The sequence below is a fragment of the Trematomus bernacchii genome, unplaced genomic scaffold (assembly GCF_902827165.1).
Source record: "Trematomus bernacchii unplaced genomic scaffold, fTreBer1.1, whole genome shotgun sequence".
Taxonomy (NCBI): domain Eukaryota; kingdom Metazoa; phylum Chordata; class Actinopteri; order Perciformes; family Nototheniidae; genus Trematomus; species Trematomus bernacchii.
This window is the reverse complement of record NW_022987828.1, coordinates 10,290,899-10,313,333: the sequence shown is the minus strand read 5'-3', so window position 1 is coordinate 10,313,333 and position 22,435 is coordinate 10,290,899. Positions and strand designations below refer to the sequence as shown.

The window sequence follows — 22,435 nt, the reverse complement described above, 5'->3', positions numbered from 1 at the left end:
ACCCCCAACGAAACAGGACAAGGAGTTGGCAGGACCCCCGGCGAGACAGGTGACGGCGGGACCCCCAACGGAACAGGACATGGGGTTGGCAGGACCCCCGGCAGAACAGTAGTCGGCGGGACCCCCAACAGAACAGGACATGGGGTTGGCAGGACCCCCGGCAGAACAGTAGTCGGCGGGACCCCCAACGGCACAGGACATGGAGTTGGCAGGACCCCCGACGAAACGGGTGTCGGCGGGACCCCCAACAGGACAGGACATGGTGTCAGCAGGACCCCCGGCGGAACAGGTGACGGCGGGACCTCCAACAGGACAGGACACAGAGTTGGCAGGACCCCCGGCAGAACAGGTGATGGCGGGACCTCCAACAGGACACAGGGAGCTGGAGTGGGTCGGAACACCGACAGGACACGAGGGGCTGGAGAGGGCCGGACCACGGACAGGACACGGAGAGCTGGAGTGGGCCGGAGAGCCGGAACCATAGCTGCTGGGGCCGGTACTGGAGTCGGAACTGGAGCCGGGACCATGGCTGCTGGGGCTGGTACTGGGGCCGGTACTGGAGCCGGAACCATGGCTGCAGGGGCCGGTACTGGAACCGGAACCATGGCTGCAGGGGCCGGTACTGGAACCGGAACCATGGCTGCAGGGGTCGGTACTGGAGCTGGAACCATGGCACCTGGGTCTCGAGGTTTAAAGCAGGCGTGCAGTTTATCGGGAGGAGTCACAAAGTCCCTTAAAAATTCAGGCAGTGAGCTCCTTAACCAGGGCTTATCTGCAACTTCCCGGCGTGCTCGTGAAAGAGCAGCCTCCTGAGCCTCTTTACCATGAGCCCTCATCCACTCTCCAAGAAAACATAAAAGTTTGCAGGATGCGCCGGTGAAGATGGCCGCATCGTCTTTGTGCTCCTCTCCAACTTTGCCCATTTTCATATTTTGTACATATTTATTTTACTTTTGCCGTTTTACTTTTAACATGGTTCGCAACATGCTAGCCGACCGCACCTACTCTGCCATACAATATAGCAGAGAGGAACTTCTTCAATTGCGAAACTTCGTGGACAATAATAACCCTCCGACAGACAATGGAGATTCACCATGGCTACCTGTTGCTGTTCTACCTGAGAGACGCAAGAAGAAGACAAAGCGCGGGTGCCAGGCCGGGCTGCTGGTCAGACTGAGGAAACGAGAGAATCGACCCCTTCTTCCGAGTATTCTTCTGGCTAATGTTCAATCCATTGAAAATAAGCTAGATGAACTCAGAAGCCGGATTGCTTTTCAACGGGACATTAAGAACTGTAACGTGTTAATTCTCACTGAGACTTGGCTCAACCCCGCTATCCCGGACTCCGCCATTGTTCCTGATGGATTCTCTATTTTTCGTCAGGACCGGACTGCTAACTCGGGGAAAAGTAAGGGAGGCGGTGTGTGTGTAATGACTAATAACAACTGGTGCTCAGATGTGAAGATTATTTAATCGGACTGTTCCGCACATCTAGAGCACCTCATGATCTCATGCCGGGCCTTTCATCTGCCGAGGGAATTCACATCTGTTGTGATAACAGCAGTGTATATCCCCCCGCAGCCGCTCGCCGACAACAACACGGCACTCGATCAGCTGTTTGGGATTATTGATAAAACCGAGACTTCACGGCCAGATGCGGCGTTCGTTGTGGCCGGAGATTTCAACACCGCCAACATGAAGAAGGTTTTGCCAAAATATTACCAACACATCAGCTGCCCGACGCGCGAGGGAAACATACTGGACCATGTTTATTCCCCTTTCCGGAATGGATATAAGGCTCTCCCTCGCCCTCCCTTCGGCAAATCAGACCATATCTCACTACTGTTGTTGCCTGCTTACAAGCAGAAACTTAAAAGGGACAGACCGGTAACAAGGACAGTACAACGATGGAGCGAGGAGTCAGATGCAGCACTGCAGGATTGCTTTGCATCTACGGATTGGAGTGTGTTTGAGGACAATAACATCAACACACACACGGACACTGTCATATGCTACATTGGGAAATGCATCGATGATGTGGTACCGAAGGTTTCTGTACGGACATTCCCAAATCAAAAGCCCTGGATAAACTGCGATGTGTGCTGCAAGCTGAAAGCGCGCACTATCGCGCGCAGAGCTGGAGATTTGAAGGAGTACAGGAAGTCTAGGTATGATCTCCGGAGAGCAATTAAAAATGCAAAGAGACAGTACAAAGAGAAGGTGGAATCTGACTTCAAAGGCTGTAACACTAGGAATATGTGGGCGGGACTAAGGACAATGACTGACTACAAAGGAGCAGCGGGGGGTGCTGCGGGAGTGTCTGCGTGCGCATCTCTCCCAAATGAGCTGAACAGTTTTTTTGCACGCTTTGAGAGCAGCCGGGCTGTGGAGGTACAGAGGGACCAGGAGCTACCCTGCCCTTTTGTTTTAAATAGGGCAGATGTGTGTAAATCCTTTAAAAGGGTTAACCCACACAAGGCTCCTGGACCTGATGGCATCCCTGGCCGTGTTCTCAGGGTGTGTGCAGTTCAGCTGGCAGAGGTGTTCACAGACATTTTCAACAGGTCCCTGCTGCAGTCTGTAGTCCCCACATGCTTCAAACATTCCACTATCGTTCCTGTCCCGAAAAAGACAATCATCACCTGCCCCAACGACTACCGCCCAGTAGCACTCACCTCCACCATAATGAAGTGCTTTGAGCGGTTAGTCAAATCATTCATCACCTCCTCCCTCCCAGAATCTCTGGACCCCCTGCAGTTTGCCTACAGAGCAAACAGGTCCACAGACGACGCCATAGCCCTCACCCTCCACACTGCCCTCTCACACCTGGACCCGAAGAACAGGAACACATATGTGAGAATGCTGTTCATTGACTACAGTTCAGCATTCAATACCATTGTGCCCTCCAAGCTGGCCATCAAGCTCAGAGACCTCGGGCTCAACAGCGCCCTCTGTGACTGGATCCTGAACTTCTTGACGGGCAGACCCCAGGCAGTGCGGGTGGGAAACATCACATCCTCCACCCTGATTCTAAACACCGGTGCCCCTCAAGGCTGCGTGCTCAGCCCTCTCCTCTACCTCCTGTTCACCCACGACTGCGTGGCCACACACAGCTCCAACACCATCGTGAAGTTTGCTGATGACACGACCGTCATCAGCCAGATCACAGACGATGACGAGACGGCGTACAGAGAGGAGGTCGAAAACCTGACATCTTGGTGCCAGGATAACAACCTCCATCTCAACATTTGCAAAACAAAGGAGCTGATTGTGGATTACAGGAAGCAGCAGGGAGAGGGACACACCCCCATCGCCATCAATGGGACTACGGTGGAGAGAGTCAAAAGCTTCAGGTTCCTTGGGGTCCACATCACTGAGGACCTGACATGGTCTCTTCACACCACCACCATCACCAAGAAAGCTCGACAGCGGCTCTTCTTCCTCCGCAGGTTGAGGAGGTTCAAAATGGATTCCAGGATACTCTGCAACTTCTACAGGTGCACGATAGAGAGTATCCTGACTGGCAGCATGACGGCCTGGTATGGCAGCTGCACCGACCTCGATCGTAAGGCTTTACAGAGGGTGGTGAAAACTGCACAGCACATCACCAGGACGGAGCTGCCATCCATGGAGGACCTTTACTCCCAGCGGCTCAGGAAGAAATCACTACGGATTATCAAAGACCCCCCATCACCCCAGCCACAAACTGTTCTTTCTGTTGCCGTCTGCCAGACGTTACCGCAGCATCCTGGCAAGGACAAGAAGATTCAGAGACAGTTTCTTCCCGCGGGCAGTGAGACTGTTAAAAAATTGAACTGTTGAAACAACTTCAAACATTCATCTGCTACTCAGTATTATGTATCTAATACCTAATATATATATATCATTCCAATAACTTGTATATAGACTCGTACTGCACTATTCCACATCATCACTTTATTTTATAACTATTATTCTTTTTGTATTGCTCTTGCTCTTATTGTTATTATGTTATTATGTTATGTTGCATTGTTGGAGAAGCCTGTGACATAAGATTTTCAACTACATAATTACTCTGTAGCTATGTCAGATTGACAATAAAGAACCTTGAACCTTGAGGATAATTTGCCAACCTCATCCTCAAAAAACACTGCTAGGTCCATCTTTGGTGAGATCCTTCTGTCAGGGTAGAGCGAAGCAGGCAGGACCCAAATGCAGATTTAACCGAAAATACCTTTATTTCAAGGTTAAATAGAAACAAACAGAACTCTTCCCCGTGAACACAGTCAAAGACAAACAAGGATCTCACAAAGACCAACAGGAAAAACGAACCTAAATGCACACAGGACTAATCAAAGAAATAAGAGACAGGTGAGGAGGGAGGATAAAACACAGGGGCACAAGGTGAACACAATCAGGAAATCAGGTAGGAGGGAACAGGTAGGAGGGAACACCCTCCGGGTGTTTCTCAATCGCGAGTAAAGCTGCTTCAGAGCCACTATTTCAAGCATACTACGTCATCGAGTGCCGCCGAAGTACTGTTCCAATCTCCAGCATACTTGGAAATCTACCGAGCCCGGCGTACTCCGTTTGGAGAAATATCGAGGCTGCACATGAGTAGACTCCGCGGTCTTAAAATCCCCACAATGCTTTGCGCACGGACCAATTTCCCCAAATCTGTGGCGGAAGATGTAAGGCCTCTCATATGACGCACACCTGCACACTTGCTAACCTGTTCCACTCTTTGTTTTCCGAATGGCAGGAAGTATTCTTGCCTTGCTTCTGAAGCAAGATGCTCGGCAGACATGTGCTACCAAGCAAGCGTACTCGCGATTGAGAAACACCCACAGACAGGAAACCAAAGATAGATCTAGACAAGACAAAACACACCACAGACAGATCGTGACAGTAACAGAGTATTCCTACACTCTAGTTCAAGACTTAGTTCCCATAAAATAATACTTATTGGTAGACACTTAGACACAGGAACATGGATGTGGGTACAGGAGAGGAAAAGAGATATGAGAATAATCAGGATTTAGCACACTTTATAATTACTTAATAAAACAATTGTGGGAAGCAGTGTTTTTATATTGAGAGAGTGCAATAGTGGGTATAAGATGTACTGTGGTATTGCAGTTTTAAATTAGTTAGAGACAGTTTCTAGGAAAAATCTATTATAATATCTCAAATAGACATGTCATAATTTCGCAACATATTACAAACCAAAATTGATGTAACACTTTGATAATAAAACTTGTATTGAGTTTTATTGCACAATATACACAAGCTGCTTGACCAACATCATTACATCAACACTGTCAGAGGCACAATTCTGTGTAGGCAATGTAATCTTTTTGAACAATTTCATACAATTTCACAACTGCTAACATTAGTGGCGCAAGACCTCTTAACCCATTATTGAATAAACTACTTATCATATATTATAAATTTTCCCCTATAATACCATGTTGATCACAGGATTCCTCGAAACTTGCAAGGCAAGGCAAGTTTATTTATACAGCACCTTTCAGCACACGGTAACCCAAAGTGCTTTACAAAATAAAATAAAAGACATTTAAGAACAAATACACTGGAAGCACATTTAAAAACAGGCATTTAAAAAGCAAAGATAATCAAATCAACACAACAGGTATAAAATACATGGATAAAAAGCCATACTGCAGTTTGAATTCTCATCCAAATGCAGCCTCAAAAAGATATGTTTTTAATCTCGATTCAAAAGTATTAACAGTTGGATACTGTTGTATCAGCCTGTGGAAATACACCCGAGTGGAGAGACTTGTTTACTATGTGAAGTAGATCTGAGACCAAGCAATGAAAAACAGTTTTGAAAGATACTGTTGGAATAATATCAAGGCAGCAGGAGGAGGATTTCAGATGTTGAATAATGTCCTCCAGGTCTTTATAATTTATCAGACGGAATTGTGTCATGATGTCTGAATTGACTTTAGGTGGACACAGGGACAAAACATTTGCTGTACCTGGTACAGAGGCACTGACTGCTTGTCTAATTTTCATAATTTTGTCAGTGAAGAAGGAGGCAAATTCATTGCAGGCCCTGGGTTTGTTAGTCTGTCGACGGTTGCAAACAGGGCGCGTGAGTTGTTTTTATTTTTGGTAATGATGTCAGAGAAGAAAAACTGTTGTGCCTTTTTTATTTCCTGATTATAGATGCAGAGTCTCTCTTTATATATTTCCAAGTGAACTTGGAGATTTGTTTTTCTCCACCTGCGTTCAGCTTTTCTACACTCTGTTTTTGCTGTTCTCACGGTCATGGCTTTTCTCCATGGAGATATTTTCTTGCCAGATACTTCCTTTATCTAAATTCGCCTTTTACAAAGTTCAACTAGAGACAGAAAGACTCGGGTTAGGAGGACACATACACTCTTACATCATGTAAACATCTACACTGATAAAAAAAGAAATCCAACACTTTAAATATTTAAAATGCTTACAAAAAACACATTCAAGCAGAAGAATTTAATTTAGCAAACACCCTCTCTTCTATTCTTCTTTTGTTACTATTTTGCAGGGTTTGGATCAGGGTAGTTGAGGCCTGATTGCCCTCCTTCTTCACAAACTCCTGTAGAAGTTCGAGTGTCTGCTCCCGAGCGTCACCAACGTGGTTCAGCCTACAATTCTCAATAGCAGTGTCAAGCATACCGCTGCGTGTTGCTACATCCTTCATATCCGTCCATCCAATTATTTCTGCAATGTCAGGCAGGTCGCGCTCAAGAAGTGGTTCTAACGTGAAAAAGGGAAAAGGCACTTATTATAACAAATCACAACACACATCATCACAACTTTATTGAACTTGTATGGGCATTTTGATTTAAACAGAAAATAAAAAAATATTTAAAAGTATCAAAGTTAAAACGTAAATCAAGCACAATCCAACCTCTCCAATTATTCAAATAAATCTGGTTTTTTACTAGTACACAATGGTTAACAAAAAACACCCGTGCCAGACAGGGCTTTGTAGGCAGGATTGTGTAAGAGCAATACAAAATAGTACAACCTATGTACGCAACAGGTAAATTGCCAAAGAAATGGCAAAATAGCATATATGAGATTTACAGGTTTTAGTTATTTGACCTACAGATTATTCCAACTGGGAATACATTGACGTATCACTTTAATAGCCATGACAACTAATACATTACACTACTTCTTGTCACTGCTACTGCAGCTAACATGTTGACGAAGAAGGATTTTAACACAATATCCGAGTGAATAATGATAAATGTCAGACCTGTCTGATTATCCATCAAGCAGTTATTTCTTCTAACAAACTCAAAATATAGAGAAATAGCAATTATACCTCTAATATTGCATCAATTTCAAAGAGATGCACTTGTGTTTTTCTTACCTTTCAGGGACGGATCCTCCTGAGAAACAGAAGAAGAATGAATGTTAATAAACAAATTACAACTCTGATAAAATAACAAACCACTTAATAATCTTTACAGATTTCAAATACTTTTTATATGCCACAATAGTACAGACACAAATAATTGTTCATCATACAGTACGTGCACATGTGTGCTGAGGTGAGTTAAATCAGGACAAAGCCAAAACATTTCATAAATGGAAGAAAAAATATCACATTGGTGAATAGCTTACCAAACGGCGATTTCTTTCTTCTTCTTCTTCTTCTTATTTTAGACAAATATTTTAAAAACAAGATACACATTGTTAAAAAGATACAAAAGCAGCAATTAAATCTGACGTTTTTTTTTATTAAAGTGGACCTATCATGCTATATTTGAATAATATAGTTTAGGACCATACCTATATAAGGCATATTTATACTTTTTTTTTTTTTAAATACCAAACAGATCATGCATTTTAGCCATGCCTCATTTTGCTCAATTTGACAATTTCTAGCTCTGTTTTTGCAAGGGCAGATTCAGTGAGAACAGCACCATCTACTGGCCTGGCATATGTACTACAGCGTCTCCAGCGCTTTCGAACGGCAATGGCCGTGGCTGTCTCCTCCTGATTGGTGGAGTTGGCCCAATAGCCGTAGCGCCACTGTCCTGACGTCAGGACAGTGTTCAAATCTGGATCAGTTTTTATCAGATCCGTTGCAGCCCCTTTTTTAGAGATTTGGGTATGGAGGAAAATAGAGAGGGTTGTGTTTTCTGACACTTGGTGAGTTCCCTGGAACACCGGGGACACATATTCATGTATGAAAGACGTACAAAAGTGCATTTTGCATGATAGGTCCCCTTTAAATTACAAGCACACTGGACTTAAAGACTCAAAACAATTATACAGAATGGAACATATGAAAGCAAATTAAGAAGGATATATTTTATCCAGTTATGATGGACTTGAAACAATAATAGGATTTGAACTGGTGTGCTTGAAAAGTGAAAAAAATGAAGAAAATCCCCTCTGTCAAGCACTTTGACAATGTTTAATGTTATATTGCTGATATAAAATTGTATTAAATACATTTAAGAAGTAGAATGTGAACATTAGTATTATTATTCTATTCTATTCCTTTGCTTTCCTATTTTTATTGAGAAACACACAGTTTTAGTGCCCTCTGCTGGTCTTTACATATAGTGGTAAAGTAGTAAAAATACTCACGTTTGCGTTTCCTTATCCAGAAGAATACAAGAAGTCCAAGAAGTATTAAAACAATTGGGACAGTTAGGCCAACTATCAGCCCAGTGTTAGTCCCCCCTGAAAACACAAGACACAATTTATAAATGAGATGGCAATGTAATAATTGAAGCCCCCCTAATGAAATAATGCCTAACTATGGCATACCTTCAGTTTTCTCATTGCAGACTGTGTTATTGGTGGCTGTACAGGCTACTTTGACACCCTCAGTACATCTGGAACCAAAATAAAAGCAAGTATGAGAAACCATTAAAGATCCCATGTCATGGCCATTTCTACTGATCATAATTCCATTGTTGAGGTCTACTAAAATACATTTATACTGTGCAATTTTCCAAAATCACATTGGTTTCTCATACAGCATCTCTGTATAGTATGTGTATTCACTCTCTGTCCTAAATGGCTTGTTGGAGCTCCTGCCCCCCCCTCCCTATGAGCCCAGTGGCCGTCTGCGAGACAGCGAGACACAGCGAAACCCAGCCCGAACACACACACACACCCACAGCCTAGCTGTGAGTTTGTGTGTGTGCTCACACACCGACTCACAGCCTCGCCGCGTCCCGCCGTCTCAGGCGGAGAAATCGGCGGAGCTGCAGCTGAGAAAAGATTGAGTGTGTGTGTGTGAGGAACGTAACGTAACGGCTCCACGGATTGGTCCATTTGGGTATGGGCACGTCAGCATACCCAGGAAGAAAACAATAGAAAAAGAGAAATCTCCAACGAGGCATTCTGGGGCAGCATAGACAGGTATTTTCTGTGTTAGAGTTTTACTCGCTACAGGGTGTACTTTGAGGGTTTATGACTTTGCAGACCATTTACATGCATAAAAACCTTCATAACACACAAGGGGACAGGTAATAACCGGAAAAGCACGACATGGGACCTTTAAAGGATTATGCTGTCAGCCTATTGTGAAAAAGGAATCCACCATGTGACACTGTATTGCAGACATTTCTTTAAAGAAGCTATTCGTAAATCTAATAGTTTACAATTGAAAGATCAGAACTTACTCTTTACAGGGGTAGCAGATTCGACAGGTTTCTTTACTGCTGCAAAAGTGATCCTTTTTGCATCGACACGTTGCATCTCTGGCACGGGTGCAGGGTACATCCAACATTAGATTGGCTAAAAGGACCGTAAAAACACATTAAACATTAGAAGGACTGACATAACTTTGCATTGCTTTCAAACAGTATTTTTCCTATGAAGTCCGGTGAAGTCCCATTATGTCTTTACCATTGGGATGTGAGCAGGATGTGCATGGCTCACAGGATTCCTGGGAATGAGGGTGACTGCTGTATGTCCCTTCCCTACAGCTTGTGCATTTTCCAGGTTGAGTCGTAGTGCAGTGGCTCTCCACGAACGTACCTACAACATTAACACACATGAGCCAGAAGAAAATATATGCGGCCAGCTTATGATTTACACACCCACTATATGCAAACCAAGTGTAAGTTATTGTAGCCCCTTCGATGGCAAAACAGACACACATTGAAATGTCCTTATTTATGATGACACAACGTTTAATGCTGACTCAGCTTTTGCTTAAGGTTCTGTGTCCAACAAGACAAGAGCTGTCATTAACCATCATACAAATGTATTTAACACACATTTTAGCACATAACTGCCTATTTTAAAAACTACAACAGAAATATAATTATGCCAAGAAATAATGTATAGGGGCCCCAGATGCAAAAGGGCCTAAAATACCATGACCTTTGCAGCATGAGCTTTGTGGTAACATCTTCTAAACAATTGTCCTAATACAAAAGATTAGACAGCTGCATTGGTTTCCTGTACGTCAAATAATTTATTTCAAAAGACAATGCTGGTTTATAAACCACTGAATAGTAAAGGGACACTCAGGTGTGCTTTGTGCCTAGAGTCCAAACTATCTGATGCAGAGTCCCAAAAACACTTCAGGTCTGCTTCAAGAGTCATTTATTTTGATTCAAGGCAAAGGACATTTGTTTGCTTTTGTCTCATTGAAGATCAAATCATTATTTTATATTGCTACTAAAGCAAAATAAAAATAAACGGTAAGGTCAAACCTCCTGCACTTTTTCTTGAGGCCCTTTAATGTGTGCCTTTTATCACAAACATTATTGATTTATTAATTAATTCAGAATCTTAAGTAGCTCAGTAAATATTAATCCTACATATTCCTCCATTACAAAATGAATCTAAATATGAATCCCATTTTATCCAGGATAACTTGGATTACTCGCTAAACAGCTAAACTGATTATTATATTTGTATTAAGTTTACATTTAACCCCTGCCCTGGCACCTACCAGCCCCACACAGACAACAGGTCACACCCTCGTGCTTGTACGTGCCATCAACACAGTGCTGGGTGTCCCCTAGAGCAGAGGACAAGTCCCTGGAAAAAAAACACATACATATATTTGAAAATAATTTCTTAATTTTTACATTTTCTCATAGAACTGTTCTTAAAGCACTTTAATAAACCAAATAAATAAGCGTTAAAAAAATGATGCAACGTTTCTCCCTGAAACCTCAGACTCACTGAACATGTTTATAATATCCAAGAACGTGGTCCACTTCCGTCTTTATATGTAGCCAGCTAGCCACATTGTATTTTAACATTCGTATTATAGGCTGTGTATATATTCATATTGCGAACAGTGGTTCTGTATGATCACCTGATTTTTGTTTTCCTTTTGACCTGGATATAAGACTGCGAACCAAAAAACAAAACTGAAACTAAAGTATTACACAACAATATGTCTATCACAATGTCAACACGGTATAACAATAACGTTTAATAAAATCGCTTCCCTTACAGTTAGATTGTACGTATGTTGATCTCAGGTGATTTCTGTCACACATCGATCTGAACCTCTCCTTTTTATAGCGACTTAGCGCCTGTACATCGGGTGTCAGTTCATAAACGCCCTAGACTCTGTGGTAACTTTACTTACACAGATCGAAGAGAAACCAAACCGACGATGAAAAACCACGAAGGAAACTTGCTTGAATCAGCTGTCTTCATGTTGTATCTTTATAAAATGTTGTAACCGAATTAAAAAAGTAAATGCCTGCTTACAGCTACAGTACCGCCCTACTGCCTACTTGAAACTGTGGAGGCGGGATTCATTGTTTGTTTGTTTTTCCTACTTGCTTTCAGTTTCGATCCCCAATAGAAAATTAAGCATGCTTTTTTTAGTATACATTTCAATAAAACCTGTGCATTAAGTAAACAACTGAGAGGTGTTCTGTATGTTACCAAGTGTAAAAATGCAGTGGTGAAAGTAGGCTAATGTTGTAACTAAGTGCAATTTCTAAGATAAGCCTACTTGTAATTTAGTATTTTTATGTTATCATACTTTATATTTCTACTTGGAGGAAAATAAATGTAGGCTACCATTCCAAGGTCTTATAGTTTCTTTGTAGGCTTAGATTATTAAGACACAATACACATCAACTAATAGCCTACTATGATATCACTATGATATCATTGCGATATCACCAACATGACTTTGGCGACCTCAATAGTGCGGCTCCTGTTAAAAGGACACACGCTCTTTCCATTTTTCTTTTTAATAATTGACAATGAATGGAAAGTCAGCATTACTTATGGTTGGAAGATTGCCTCACTGTGACTGTTTTTTTTTTTAGCTAAACTCAATTTGGGCCACTAGATGGTGATATTGCTGAAGGCTTGAAGGGTTTACACACACACACACACACACGCACACACACACACACACACACACACACACACACACACACACACACACACACACACACACACACACACACACACACTTAAAAAAACTATCCAGAATTCAGTTCTTTAAGCTAGCACCAAAAATGGCACAATTGAAATGTTGGTTACATGGTCATTCCACCACTTTGGTCCCCAGACAATGAAGACGACTAACTTTTCTTCTAGTCCCAGTGGGAGGTTAACTTTATACACGGTTGGATTATTTTTCAACTAGTGCTATCACCTGATCAGAACTTAATTTATCCTAAATTTATGAATAAATACGTGCAAAACTAAAAATATTCTCATCGGTCTCAGCTTTATGTTTGTGCTAAACAGCAAATGTAAGCATACATACCAACAAGCTAAACTCAGATAGTGAACATGAAAAACATTATATAACATTGTCATTGTAAACATGCTACTGTAGCATGGTGATATAGCTCAAAGTAACACTGAGCCTCCTCCGTCCTAGATCCTTTTTATATTGGCATTCATTTGAAGGGTAACGTGTTTTGGAAAGCAAAAATCTGTAACATTTAATTTATTTCTGGAGCCTTTTCACTATCATTTATTTTAATTTTGAAAGAAGAAACTGTTTACAAGATGAGCTATGAAAAGGGAATAAAAAGTCCCTTGAAGGATTTTAACACAACATGGAGATCATGAACTTCAAATGTAGGAAGTAAATCCGATGGCCTTCTCCCTCAGCTGCTATATTCAGGATACATAAGTGGATGAGTTGGTCCTGATCGTCTTGGCACAAACATTCATTTTGGTGCCTCATTCTGTTGTAGGTGGGCTAAAAACAGCATATAACACTGCTTCAATAGGCCGCAATAAGAGCCACGACTCTCTTCCACTCTGCTGTACTGCAACAAAACCAAATAACGTCAAAACCACCAGCGGAGAAGTGCAGCTTGCAGATTTCAGCTCTTTGGAAAGACATTATCATCCTCGGCCAATGTGTTCCGCCTCCTATCGCCCCCAGGTCATATGCAATGGCCCCCTGCATCTTCAGCTTGTTTCTAACACACACACATTGAAGCACATCACAGATGTCTGGCCAGATGTAGCTCAGATCCTGAAACAAACACAAAAACAGTTGGATGTTATTGAGAAGACGAGTGGATTTAAAACAAATATAAATGTTAGCAGGCTGAATTAAACATAAAGAACACGTTATATGAAAAATATCCTCCATCCTAGTGGGAAACAAAGATTGACACGGCTCTAAATATATAGGCAGTGGGCTGATTGGGGCACTCGTCCAGTATCAGAGTGTGAAACACAGGAGGAAGGAAGATTAGGCCCTTTTTGTTGCCCTTCTCTGATAAACTTATTTTGTTACAACTGTGTGCCTGTTAGCATTTACATCCTGTTAACATTTTGTCCCAAAAAAAAGAGAACAACACCCTCTTCCTGAAAAATATCCCAAAAAGATTATAGATGATGAAATTTGGCTTCTAAGTGAACAATTGTAGGGAACACTCACATTGACGTTATTATCTTCCTTCCTGAACGTCATCAAATAAGCAAGAAGTAATGCAATAAACTGTACAGAACAGGAAATGACACAAGTCTCTTGCTTATGTTCCAAGCTTTTGGTAAAAGTTAAAGAGACAACTGCACACTACTCTGTTAAGGACGCACTGAATTACTTTTACTATCATTATACTCTTAAAGTACTACATATAGTGGCCTCAAATGGGACTTTTAATAAGTAAAACATGAAAGGGGACGTTCACACATATCATGATCTCACTGTAAGATCATAAGATTAGGAGCTGTTCTGTCAGAGTTGACATTTAAAATGACAGCAGAAGTGGCAGCGTGTGTGTGTGAGGCCACAGAGCGCAGGAAACTTCCCAAGACTAACTCACTGGGCTGTTCTCCAACACCAACAGGGCTCAGTCCATCCAAACAAACATTAATCCAGACAGAGAGAGGACTGTACTGCATTTCATAAAAAAATAATTTGAGAGGTATTTATTACAGAACATGTAGGCAATATAAAGCCTGAATCCTTAGCTAGTTTTTTGTTTCTGAGTTGAATACTCTTACCACTATATAAAAATAGTCTGGTTAAAGTAAAACTCCTAAGTGCATACGTATTATCAATGTTTATGTTATTGTATTTAAACATATTCACATCAAATTAGTATGTTACAGCTGATACGTTTACTCTAAGAACTGTACTTAAAGGGGACCTATGATGCAAAATGCACTTTTGTACGTCTTTTATACATGAATATGTGTCCCCGGTGTGTCAGGGAACTCACCAAGTGTCAGAAAACACAACCCTCTCTCTTTTCCTCCATACCCAAATCTCTAAAAACGGGGCTGCAACGGAGCTGATACAGATTTGAAATTGTTCTGACGTCAGAAACAGGGAGCTCCGCCTATATGGGCAACTCTCCACCTATCAGGGGAATGGGGGGTTGGGCCACGGCCACGGCCATTGCCACTCGAAAGCGCTGGAAACGCTGTAGTACATATGCCAGGCCTGTAAGTGGTGCTGTAGTCTGCCACAAAAGCAGCGAAGAAGACTTCTCACAGAATCAGCCCTTGCAAAAACAGGGCTGGCAAAGAGCAAATAGAGTGAAATGAGGCATGGCTAAAATGCATGATCTGTTTGGTATTTTGAAAAAAATACTTCACAGACATGTTTTATAGGTATGGCCCTACAATATATTATTCAAATATAGCATGATAGGTCCACTTTAAGTACAGTATTGTAGAGCCGATGAATGGGAGTCGGAGGCGGCGTGTTTAGTATGGGACTCCACACTTTATTTTCCATTAGATTTACAGAGGAACGAATCACTTGCTAAATGTTGCTGTTAAGCTAGAATGAACACAACAAACAGGTCCACTCTCTAACAGGTCCGTGGTGCAACACACACTATATACAATGGTGAATTATGTCCCATAATATTCCACCACACAAGCCCCCCCAGAATTCACCCATACACAAAGTCTGTGCGGCGGGGAGGAACGACAGGCTGACCACCACGACTCCGGAGAACGGGAGCCGGGGAGGCGACCCCTGCAGGGGCGGCCGCTTGGAGAGGTGGGACCGGAACCGCAGGCCCCAATTCGGTGACAGGGGTCAAGGCCGGGAGGAGGCCCCGTCGCGGAGGCCGTGCCAGCACCACCGGCTGGTCCAAGTCCAGGTGAGCAGCCTTCACCCGGTCCACCGAGACGTGCTCGGCCTTGCCACCCAGGTCGACCACTAAGTGCTAAGTTCCAAGACCCGGAAAGACCCGTCGTAAGGGGGCTGCAGGGGGCCTCTGTGAGCGTCGTGCTGGATGAACACGTGCTCCGCCCAGCGAAGCTCCACGGGAACCCGGGACACCCGAGTGCCATGCTGAGCAGTGGGGATCGGAGCAAAAGCCTTAGCGGCGTCCTGCAGGAAAACTCGCTGGGCCGTCGCCGACCAGGGGGCCGATGGGTTGGGGAGGAAATCCCCTGGAACCCTCAGTGGCTGACCGTAGACTATCTCAGCCGTGGAGCACTGCAGATCCTCCTAGGCGCGGCGTCAGGCCGGCCGGCCCTGAGGGCCGCCTTCATGGAGCAATGGAGACGCGAGTGGGACCGCCTCCGGGTCGTCCTGTCCACCATAGTTAGGAGGTCGGTAAAACCCTGGGAGGAGGGTAATGGACCAACCAGATCGATGTTGACGTGGTCAAACCTCATCAGGCACTAGGAATTGCTCCAAGGGGGCCTTCGTGTGGCGGTGCACCTTAGCACGCTGGCAAGCGTTATTAATCCATAATATTACCTCAGAATCCATTAGATGATTAACATTTTTGATTAATAATTTGAACCTGTGAAAATGTCTATGTACACGTTATTATCAATACTAATTTAAAAAAAAAAGTTTAATCATCTCGCGACCCCCACTTTGGGAACCCCTCTAGGCAACACAATAGTGACTGAGTAAGCGCTCATCATGGAAATGAAAAACACACACACCGGAAACATGAGTCCCTTTACAGCTAACAAACACTACTCTGTGTGTCGATGTGTAAAGATTTGACGAAAACAACAAAGTCAAAATTGTTTCCCTTTTAGACAAACATAAGCACCAGGCATAATCTGGGGGACGTAATTGCACGCTTGAACGCACTCTTTGTCGTTGTACCCTGTTTAGTAAAACATTAAGAATACTATGGTGTACAAATAGTTTATTCAAACCTACCTTTATGCTGTTTTCCCGTTACGTCCATCCTGATAAACGTATATGTTGGGCTCTCCGGTTCACACATCCTCAGCTCATGTAAAGGAGGGAAACTGTTTTGTTCTCTTACTCATTTCCTGACTTTGTGCTCCACCCATAAAGGAAGACACCGCCCAGCTTCTTCTCCTTAACCAAAATAGCCATCATAGGAGTCCAGTGTTGTGCCTAAACTTTTCAATGTATTTCCTGGTATTATCATATTATTTTCTCAGCTTTTGAAATGTGAAGATGTATATTTAATATGTTGCATTTGATAGTGAACTAATACAAACCTGCTTTCTTTCACTGTTGCCTGATACTTTATTTGGATCAAATTATACATTTGGCATAGTAATTGTAAGACGATCAATTCTTAAAAGTAATCATTACTTGAAGCCAGTGGTGTAAAGTAACTAAGCAGGCTAAATTTACTCATGTACAAGTTTGAGGTGTTTGTACTTTACATGAGTAAAGTACCTCTATTTTCTGCAACTTTGTACTTCTACCCTACAACCATTCACAGGTAAATATTCTACTTTCACTCCATTACATGTACTTTAAACCTTAAGTTACTTTGCAGATATGGATTAATGAAATAAAATTAGGCATAACACTTTGATTTAATTCACAAGCTACCCAGCAGTAAATAAAGTAATTAAAATAAGTTCCACCTTTACCAGCTATGATAAACACATTAATACCTCCATCAGTATACTTATCAACTTTTACTTGAGTAACATTTTTTTTTAATGCAGGACTTTTACTTGTAGTATTCCTACACTCTAGTTCAAGACTTAGTTCCCATCAAATAATACTTATTGGTAGACACTTAGAAACATGAACAAGGATAGGTAGAGGAGAAGAAAAGAGATATGAGAATAATCAGGATTTAGCACACTTTATAATTACTTAATAAAAATAATAAAGCAATTGAGGGAAGCAGTGTTTTTATATTGAGAGAGTGCAATAGTGGATATAAGATGTACTGTGGTATTGCAGTTTTAAATTAGTTAGAGACAGTTTCTAGGAAAGATTTATTATAATATCTAAAATAGACATGTCATAATTTCACAACATATAACAAACCAAAATGGATGTAACACTTTGATAATAAAACTTGTATTGAGTTTTATTGCACAATATCTTGACCAACATCATTACATCAACACTGTCAGGGAGGCACAATTATGTGTAGGCAATGTAATGTTCACCAATGTAATATTTTGGAACAATTTCATACCAACAAATGGGGCGAAGCCTGCAAGCTATAGTTCAGGCAGTCAACTGGAGCACCAATGATACATTAACACGTGACGCACCTCGTCCCTCTTACAACCAACCAAACACATTCTCCTAAACATGCTGCTCTATTTAAGCTGACAGGTCTTCCTGCCTCTGCCTCGCTATGCTGCTGCTGCCACTGCTGTGTTCACTTGCTATTGCTACGTTCATGTTCCTGCTACTTGCCTTTAAATTTAATTTAGCAATAACCTTCTCTGCTATTCCTCTTTTGCCACTCTTTTGCAGGGTTTTGATCAAGGTAGTTTGGGCCTGATTGCCCTCCTTCTCCACAAACTCCTTTAGAAGTTTGAATGTCTGCTCCTGAGCATCACCAACGTCGTTCAGCCTACAATTCTCAATAGTAGTGTCTCGCATACCGCTGCGCATTGCTACAGCCTTCATATCCGTCCATCCAATTATTTCAGCAAGGTCAAGCAGGTCGCAATCAAGAAGTGGTTCTAACATGAAACAAAGGAAAAGGCACTTATTATAACAAATCACAACACACATCATCACAACTTTATTGAAATTGTATGGGCATTTTGATATAAAGATTTTAAATATTTAAAAGTATCAAAGTAAAACGGAAATCAAGCACAATCCATACTGCAATCCAACCTGATTTCATACCTCTCCAGTTACTCAGATAAGTCTGGTTTTGTAATAGTACACAGTGGTTAAAAAAAGACACCCGTGGCAACCAGAGCTTTGTAGGCAGGATTGTGTAAGAGCCATACAAAATAATACAACTATAAAAAACGCAACAGGTAAATTGCCAAAGAAATGGTAAAATAGCATATATGAGATTTACAGGTTTTAGTTATTCGACCTACAGATTATACCAACTGGGAATAAATTGACGTATCACTTCAATAGCCATGACAACTAATACATTGCACTGCTTCCTGTCACTGCTACTGCAGCTAACATGTTGACGAAGAAGGATTTTAACACAATATCCGAGTGAATAATGATAAATGTCAGTCCAGTCTTTCAACTCAAAATATAGAGAAATAGCAATTATACCTCTAATGTTGCATCAATTTCAAAAAGGTGCACTGATGTTTTTCTTACCATTAAGGAGCAGAATCTCCTGAGAAACAGAAGAAGAATGAATGTTAATAAACAAATTACAACTCTAATAAAATAACAAACCACTTACACAATCTTTACAGATTTCAAATAGTATTTCCATGCCACAATAGTACAGACACAAAACAAGCACACTAACATTTACACCAAAGGTTTCAGAAAACTAACCTGCACCTCCTACAGAAAGGGGCAGTTTTGCCAATAATAGAGAAGAGACAGAAAATTGTAAATCATACGTGCACATGTGTGCTGAGGTGAGTTAAAACAGGACTAAGCCAACACATCTCATAAATGGATAAAAAGAGATCACATTGATGAATAGCTTACCAAACCACCATCTTTACGGACATTTCTTTCTTCGTCTGGGGTATTATTTCCTTTCAATTGTGAGACAAATAATCAAAAAACAAGACACATTGTTAAAAAGATACGAAAGCAGCAATTACATCTGAAGGTTTCTTGATTTAAATTGAAAGTGCACTGGACTTAAAGACTCAAAACAATTATACAGAATGGAACATATCAAAGCAAATGAAGAAGGATATATTGTATCCAGTTATGATGGACTTGAAACAATAATAGGATTTGAACAGGTGTGCTTGAAAAGTGAAAAAAGAAAAGAAGAAAAGCCCCTCTGTCAAGCACTTTGACAATGTTTAATGTTATGCTGCTGATATAAAAATTTAAATAAATGTAAGAAATAGAATGTGAACATTAGTATTATTCCTTTGCTTTCCTATTTTTATTGAGGAACACACAGTTTTAGTGCCCTCTGCTGGTCTTTACATATAGTGGTAAAGTAGTAGAAATACTCACGTTTGCGTTTCCTTATCCAGAAGAATACAAGAAGTCCAAGAAGTATTAAAACAATTGGGACAGTTAGGCCAACTATCAACCCAGTGTTAGTCCCCCCTGAAAACACAAGACACAATTTATAAATGAGATGGCAATGTAATAATTGAAGCCCCCCGAATGCAATAATGCCTAACTATGGCATACCTTCAGTTTTCTCACTGCAGACTGTGTTATTGGTGGTTGTACAGGCTACTTTGACACCCTCAGTACATCTGGAACCAAAATAAAAGCAAGTATGAGAGACAAAAAAAAACATTAAAGGATTATGCTGTCAGCTTATTGTGAAAAAGGAATCCACCATGTGACACGGTTTTGCAGACATTTCTTTAAAGAAGCTATTCGTAAATCTTATAGTTTACATTTGAAGGATCAGAACTTACTCTTTACAGGGGTAGCATAATATACAGGTTTCTTTACTGCTGCAAAAGTGATCCTTTTTGCATTGACACGTTGCATCTCTGGCCCGGGTGCAGGATACATTCTCCTCTAGATTGGCTAAAAGGACCGTAAAACACATTAAACATTAGAAGGACTGACATAACTTTGCATTGCTTTCAAACTGTATTTTCTCTGTGAAGTCCGGTGAAGTCCCATTATGTCTTTACCATTGGGATGTGAGCAGGATGTGCATGGCTCACAGGATTCCTGGTAATGAGGGTGACTGCTGTATGTCAGTTGACTACAGCTTGTGCATTTTCCAAGTTGAGTCGTAGTGCAGTGGCTCTCCAAGTACGTACCTACAACATTAACACACATGAGCCAGAAGAAAATATATGCGGCCAGCTTATGATTTACACACCCACTATATGCAAACCAAGTGTAAGTTAGTATTGTAGCCTCTTTGATGGCAAAACAGACACTAACACATTGAAAAGTCCTTAGCTTAGCTTAAGGTTCTGTGTCCAACAACACAAGAACTTTCATTACCCATCATACAATTGTATTTAACACACATTTTAGCACATAACTGGCTATTTTAAAAAATACAACAGAAATAGAATTATGCCAAGAAATAATGTATAGGGGCCCCAAATAGAAAAAAAGGGCCTAAAAGACCATGACCTGTGCAGCAGGGGCTTTGTGGTGACATCTAAACAGTTGTCCTAATACAAGAGATTAGACAGCTGCATTGGTTTCCTGTACTGTAGGTCAAATAATTGATTTCAAAAGACAATGCTGGTTTATAAAGTAAAGGGCCAAAATATATTTCTTCTCAGGGGTGCTTTGTGCCTAGAGTCCAAACTATCTGATACAGATTACAATAGTCATTTATTTAGATTCAAGGCAAAGGACATTTGTTTGCATTGGTCTCATTGAAGATCAAAAATAAAAATAAACGATAAGGTCATACTTCCTGCACTTTTTCTTGAGGCCCTATAATCTGAAAGTGCCCTCAAAAACCTTATTGATTGATTTATTAATTCAGGATCTTAAGTAGCTCAGTAAATATTAATCCTACATAGTCCTTCATTACATACTGAATCTAGCTATGAATCCAATTTTATCCAAGATAAACCAGCTTCTTAAAAAAAGGAAACAGCTAAACCTTAACCTGATTATTATATTTCTATTAAGTGTACATATAGCCCCTGACACTTACCAGCACCACACAGACAACAGGTCACACCCTCGTGCTCATACGTGCCATCAACACACTGCTGGGTTTCCCCTAGAGCAGATGACAAGTCCCTGGGAAAAAAAACACATACATACATCTGAAAATCATTTCTTAATTTTCACATTTTCTCATAGAACTGTTCTTAAAGCACTTAATAAACAAAATAAATAAGCGTTTGGAAAATGATGCAACGTTTCTCCCTGAAACCTCAGACAGTACGTGTTTATATCCAAGAACGTGGTCCACTTCCGTCTTTATATGTAGCCAAATTGTATTTTAACATTCGTATTATAGGCTGTGTATATATTTATATTGCGAACAGTGGTTCTGTATGATCACCTGATTTTTGTTTTCCTTTTTACCTGGATATAAGACTGCGAACCAAAAAACAAAACTGAAACTAAAGTATTACACAACAATATGTCTATCACAATGTCAACACGGTATAACAATAACGTTTAATAAAATCGCTTCCCTTACAGTTAGATTGTACGTATGTTGATCTCAGGTGATTTCTGTCACACATCGATCTGAACCTCTCCTTTTTATAGCGACTTAGCGCCTGTACATCGGGTGTCTAAAGCTGATAAACGTCCACTCTGTGGTAACTTTACTTACACAGATCGAAGAGAAATCAAAACGACGATGAAAAACCACGAAGGAAACTTGCTTGAATCAGCTGTCTTCATGTTATCGTACTTATTTTTATAATAAAGTTAATTATTAAGTAAAATGTCACTGCTTACAGTTAACGCCCTATTGTCAAGCCCCCAGGAAGTGCGCCGGACTCTGATGAAAATATTCGTGCTGGCCAAACGGCGGTACTACACTTCCTTTTGGTTGCCAGGCCCGGAAACACTTTTTTCCATTGACTTACATGGGGAAAGAGTGGTCTGTAACTCGTTGGATAATTTTTTTTAAACTAAATAAACTACCCAGTATGAACACTTGTATAGCCCTTATTAAAAACATTCGTCCCTCAAGTTGTAAAAATGTGC

The 22,435-nt window shown here is 41.2% G+C and overlaps 2 protein-coding genes across 2 annotated transcripts; both read right to left on the bottom strand.

Moving 5' to 3' along the window:
• Positions 1-5,227: 5,227 nt before the first annotated feature.
• Positions 5,228-22,222, bottom strand: LOC117499412 (tumor necrosis factor receptor superfamily member 23-like). The gene is made up of 10 exons (XM_034151777.1): positions 22,127-22,222; positions 11,582-11,652; positions 10,931-11,019; positions 9,874-10,005; positions 9,648-9,762; positions 8,785-8,852; positions 8,602-8,697; positions 7,627-7,658; positions 7,373-7,391; positions 5,228-6,747 (listed from the first exon to the last, which is right to left on the bottom strand). The coding sequence occupies exons 2-10, from the start codon at positions 11,650-11,652 to the stop codon at positions 6,470-6,472; spliced, it is 900 nt and encodes a 299-aa protein (XP_034007668.1). The 5' UTR covers positions 22,127-22,222; the 3' UTR covers positions 5,228-6,469.
• LOC117499411 (tumor necrosis factor receptor superfamily member 6-like) lies at positions 17,612-22,205 on the bottom strand. Its single transcript, XM_034151776.1, has 9 exons — positions 22,056-22,205; positions 21,420-21,508; positions 20,425-20,556; positions 20,200-20,314; positions 19,964-20,031; positions 19,781-19,876; positions 19,292-19,341; positions 18,947-18,965; positions 17,612-18,330 (listed from the first exon to the last, which is right to left on the bottom strand). Exons 1-9 carry the CDS (start codon positions 22,124-22,126, stop codon positions 17,963-17,965), a joined length of 1,008 nt encoding a protein of 335 aa, XP_034007667.1. The 5' UTR covers positions 22,127-22,205; the 3' UTR covers positions 17,612-17,962.
• Positions 22,223-22,435: the final 213 nt, after the last annotated feature.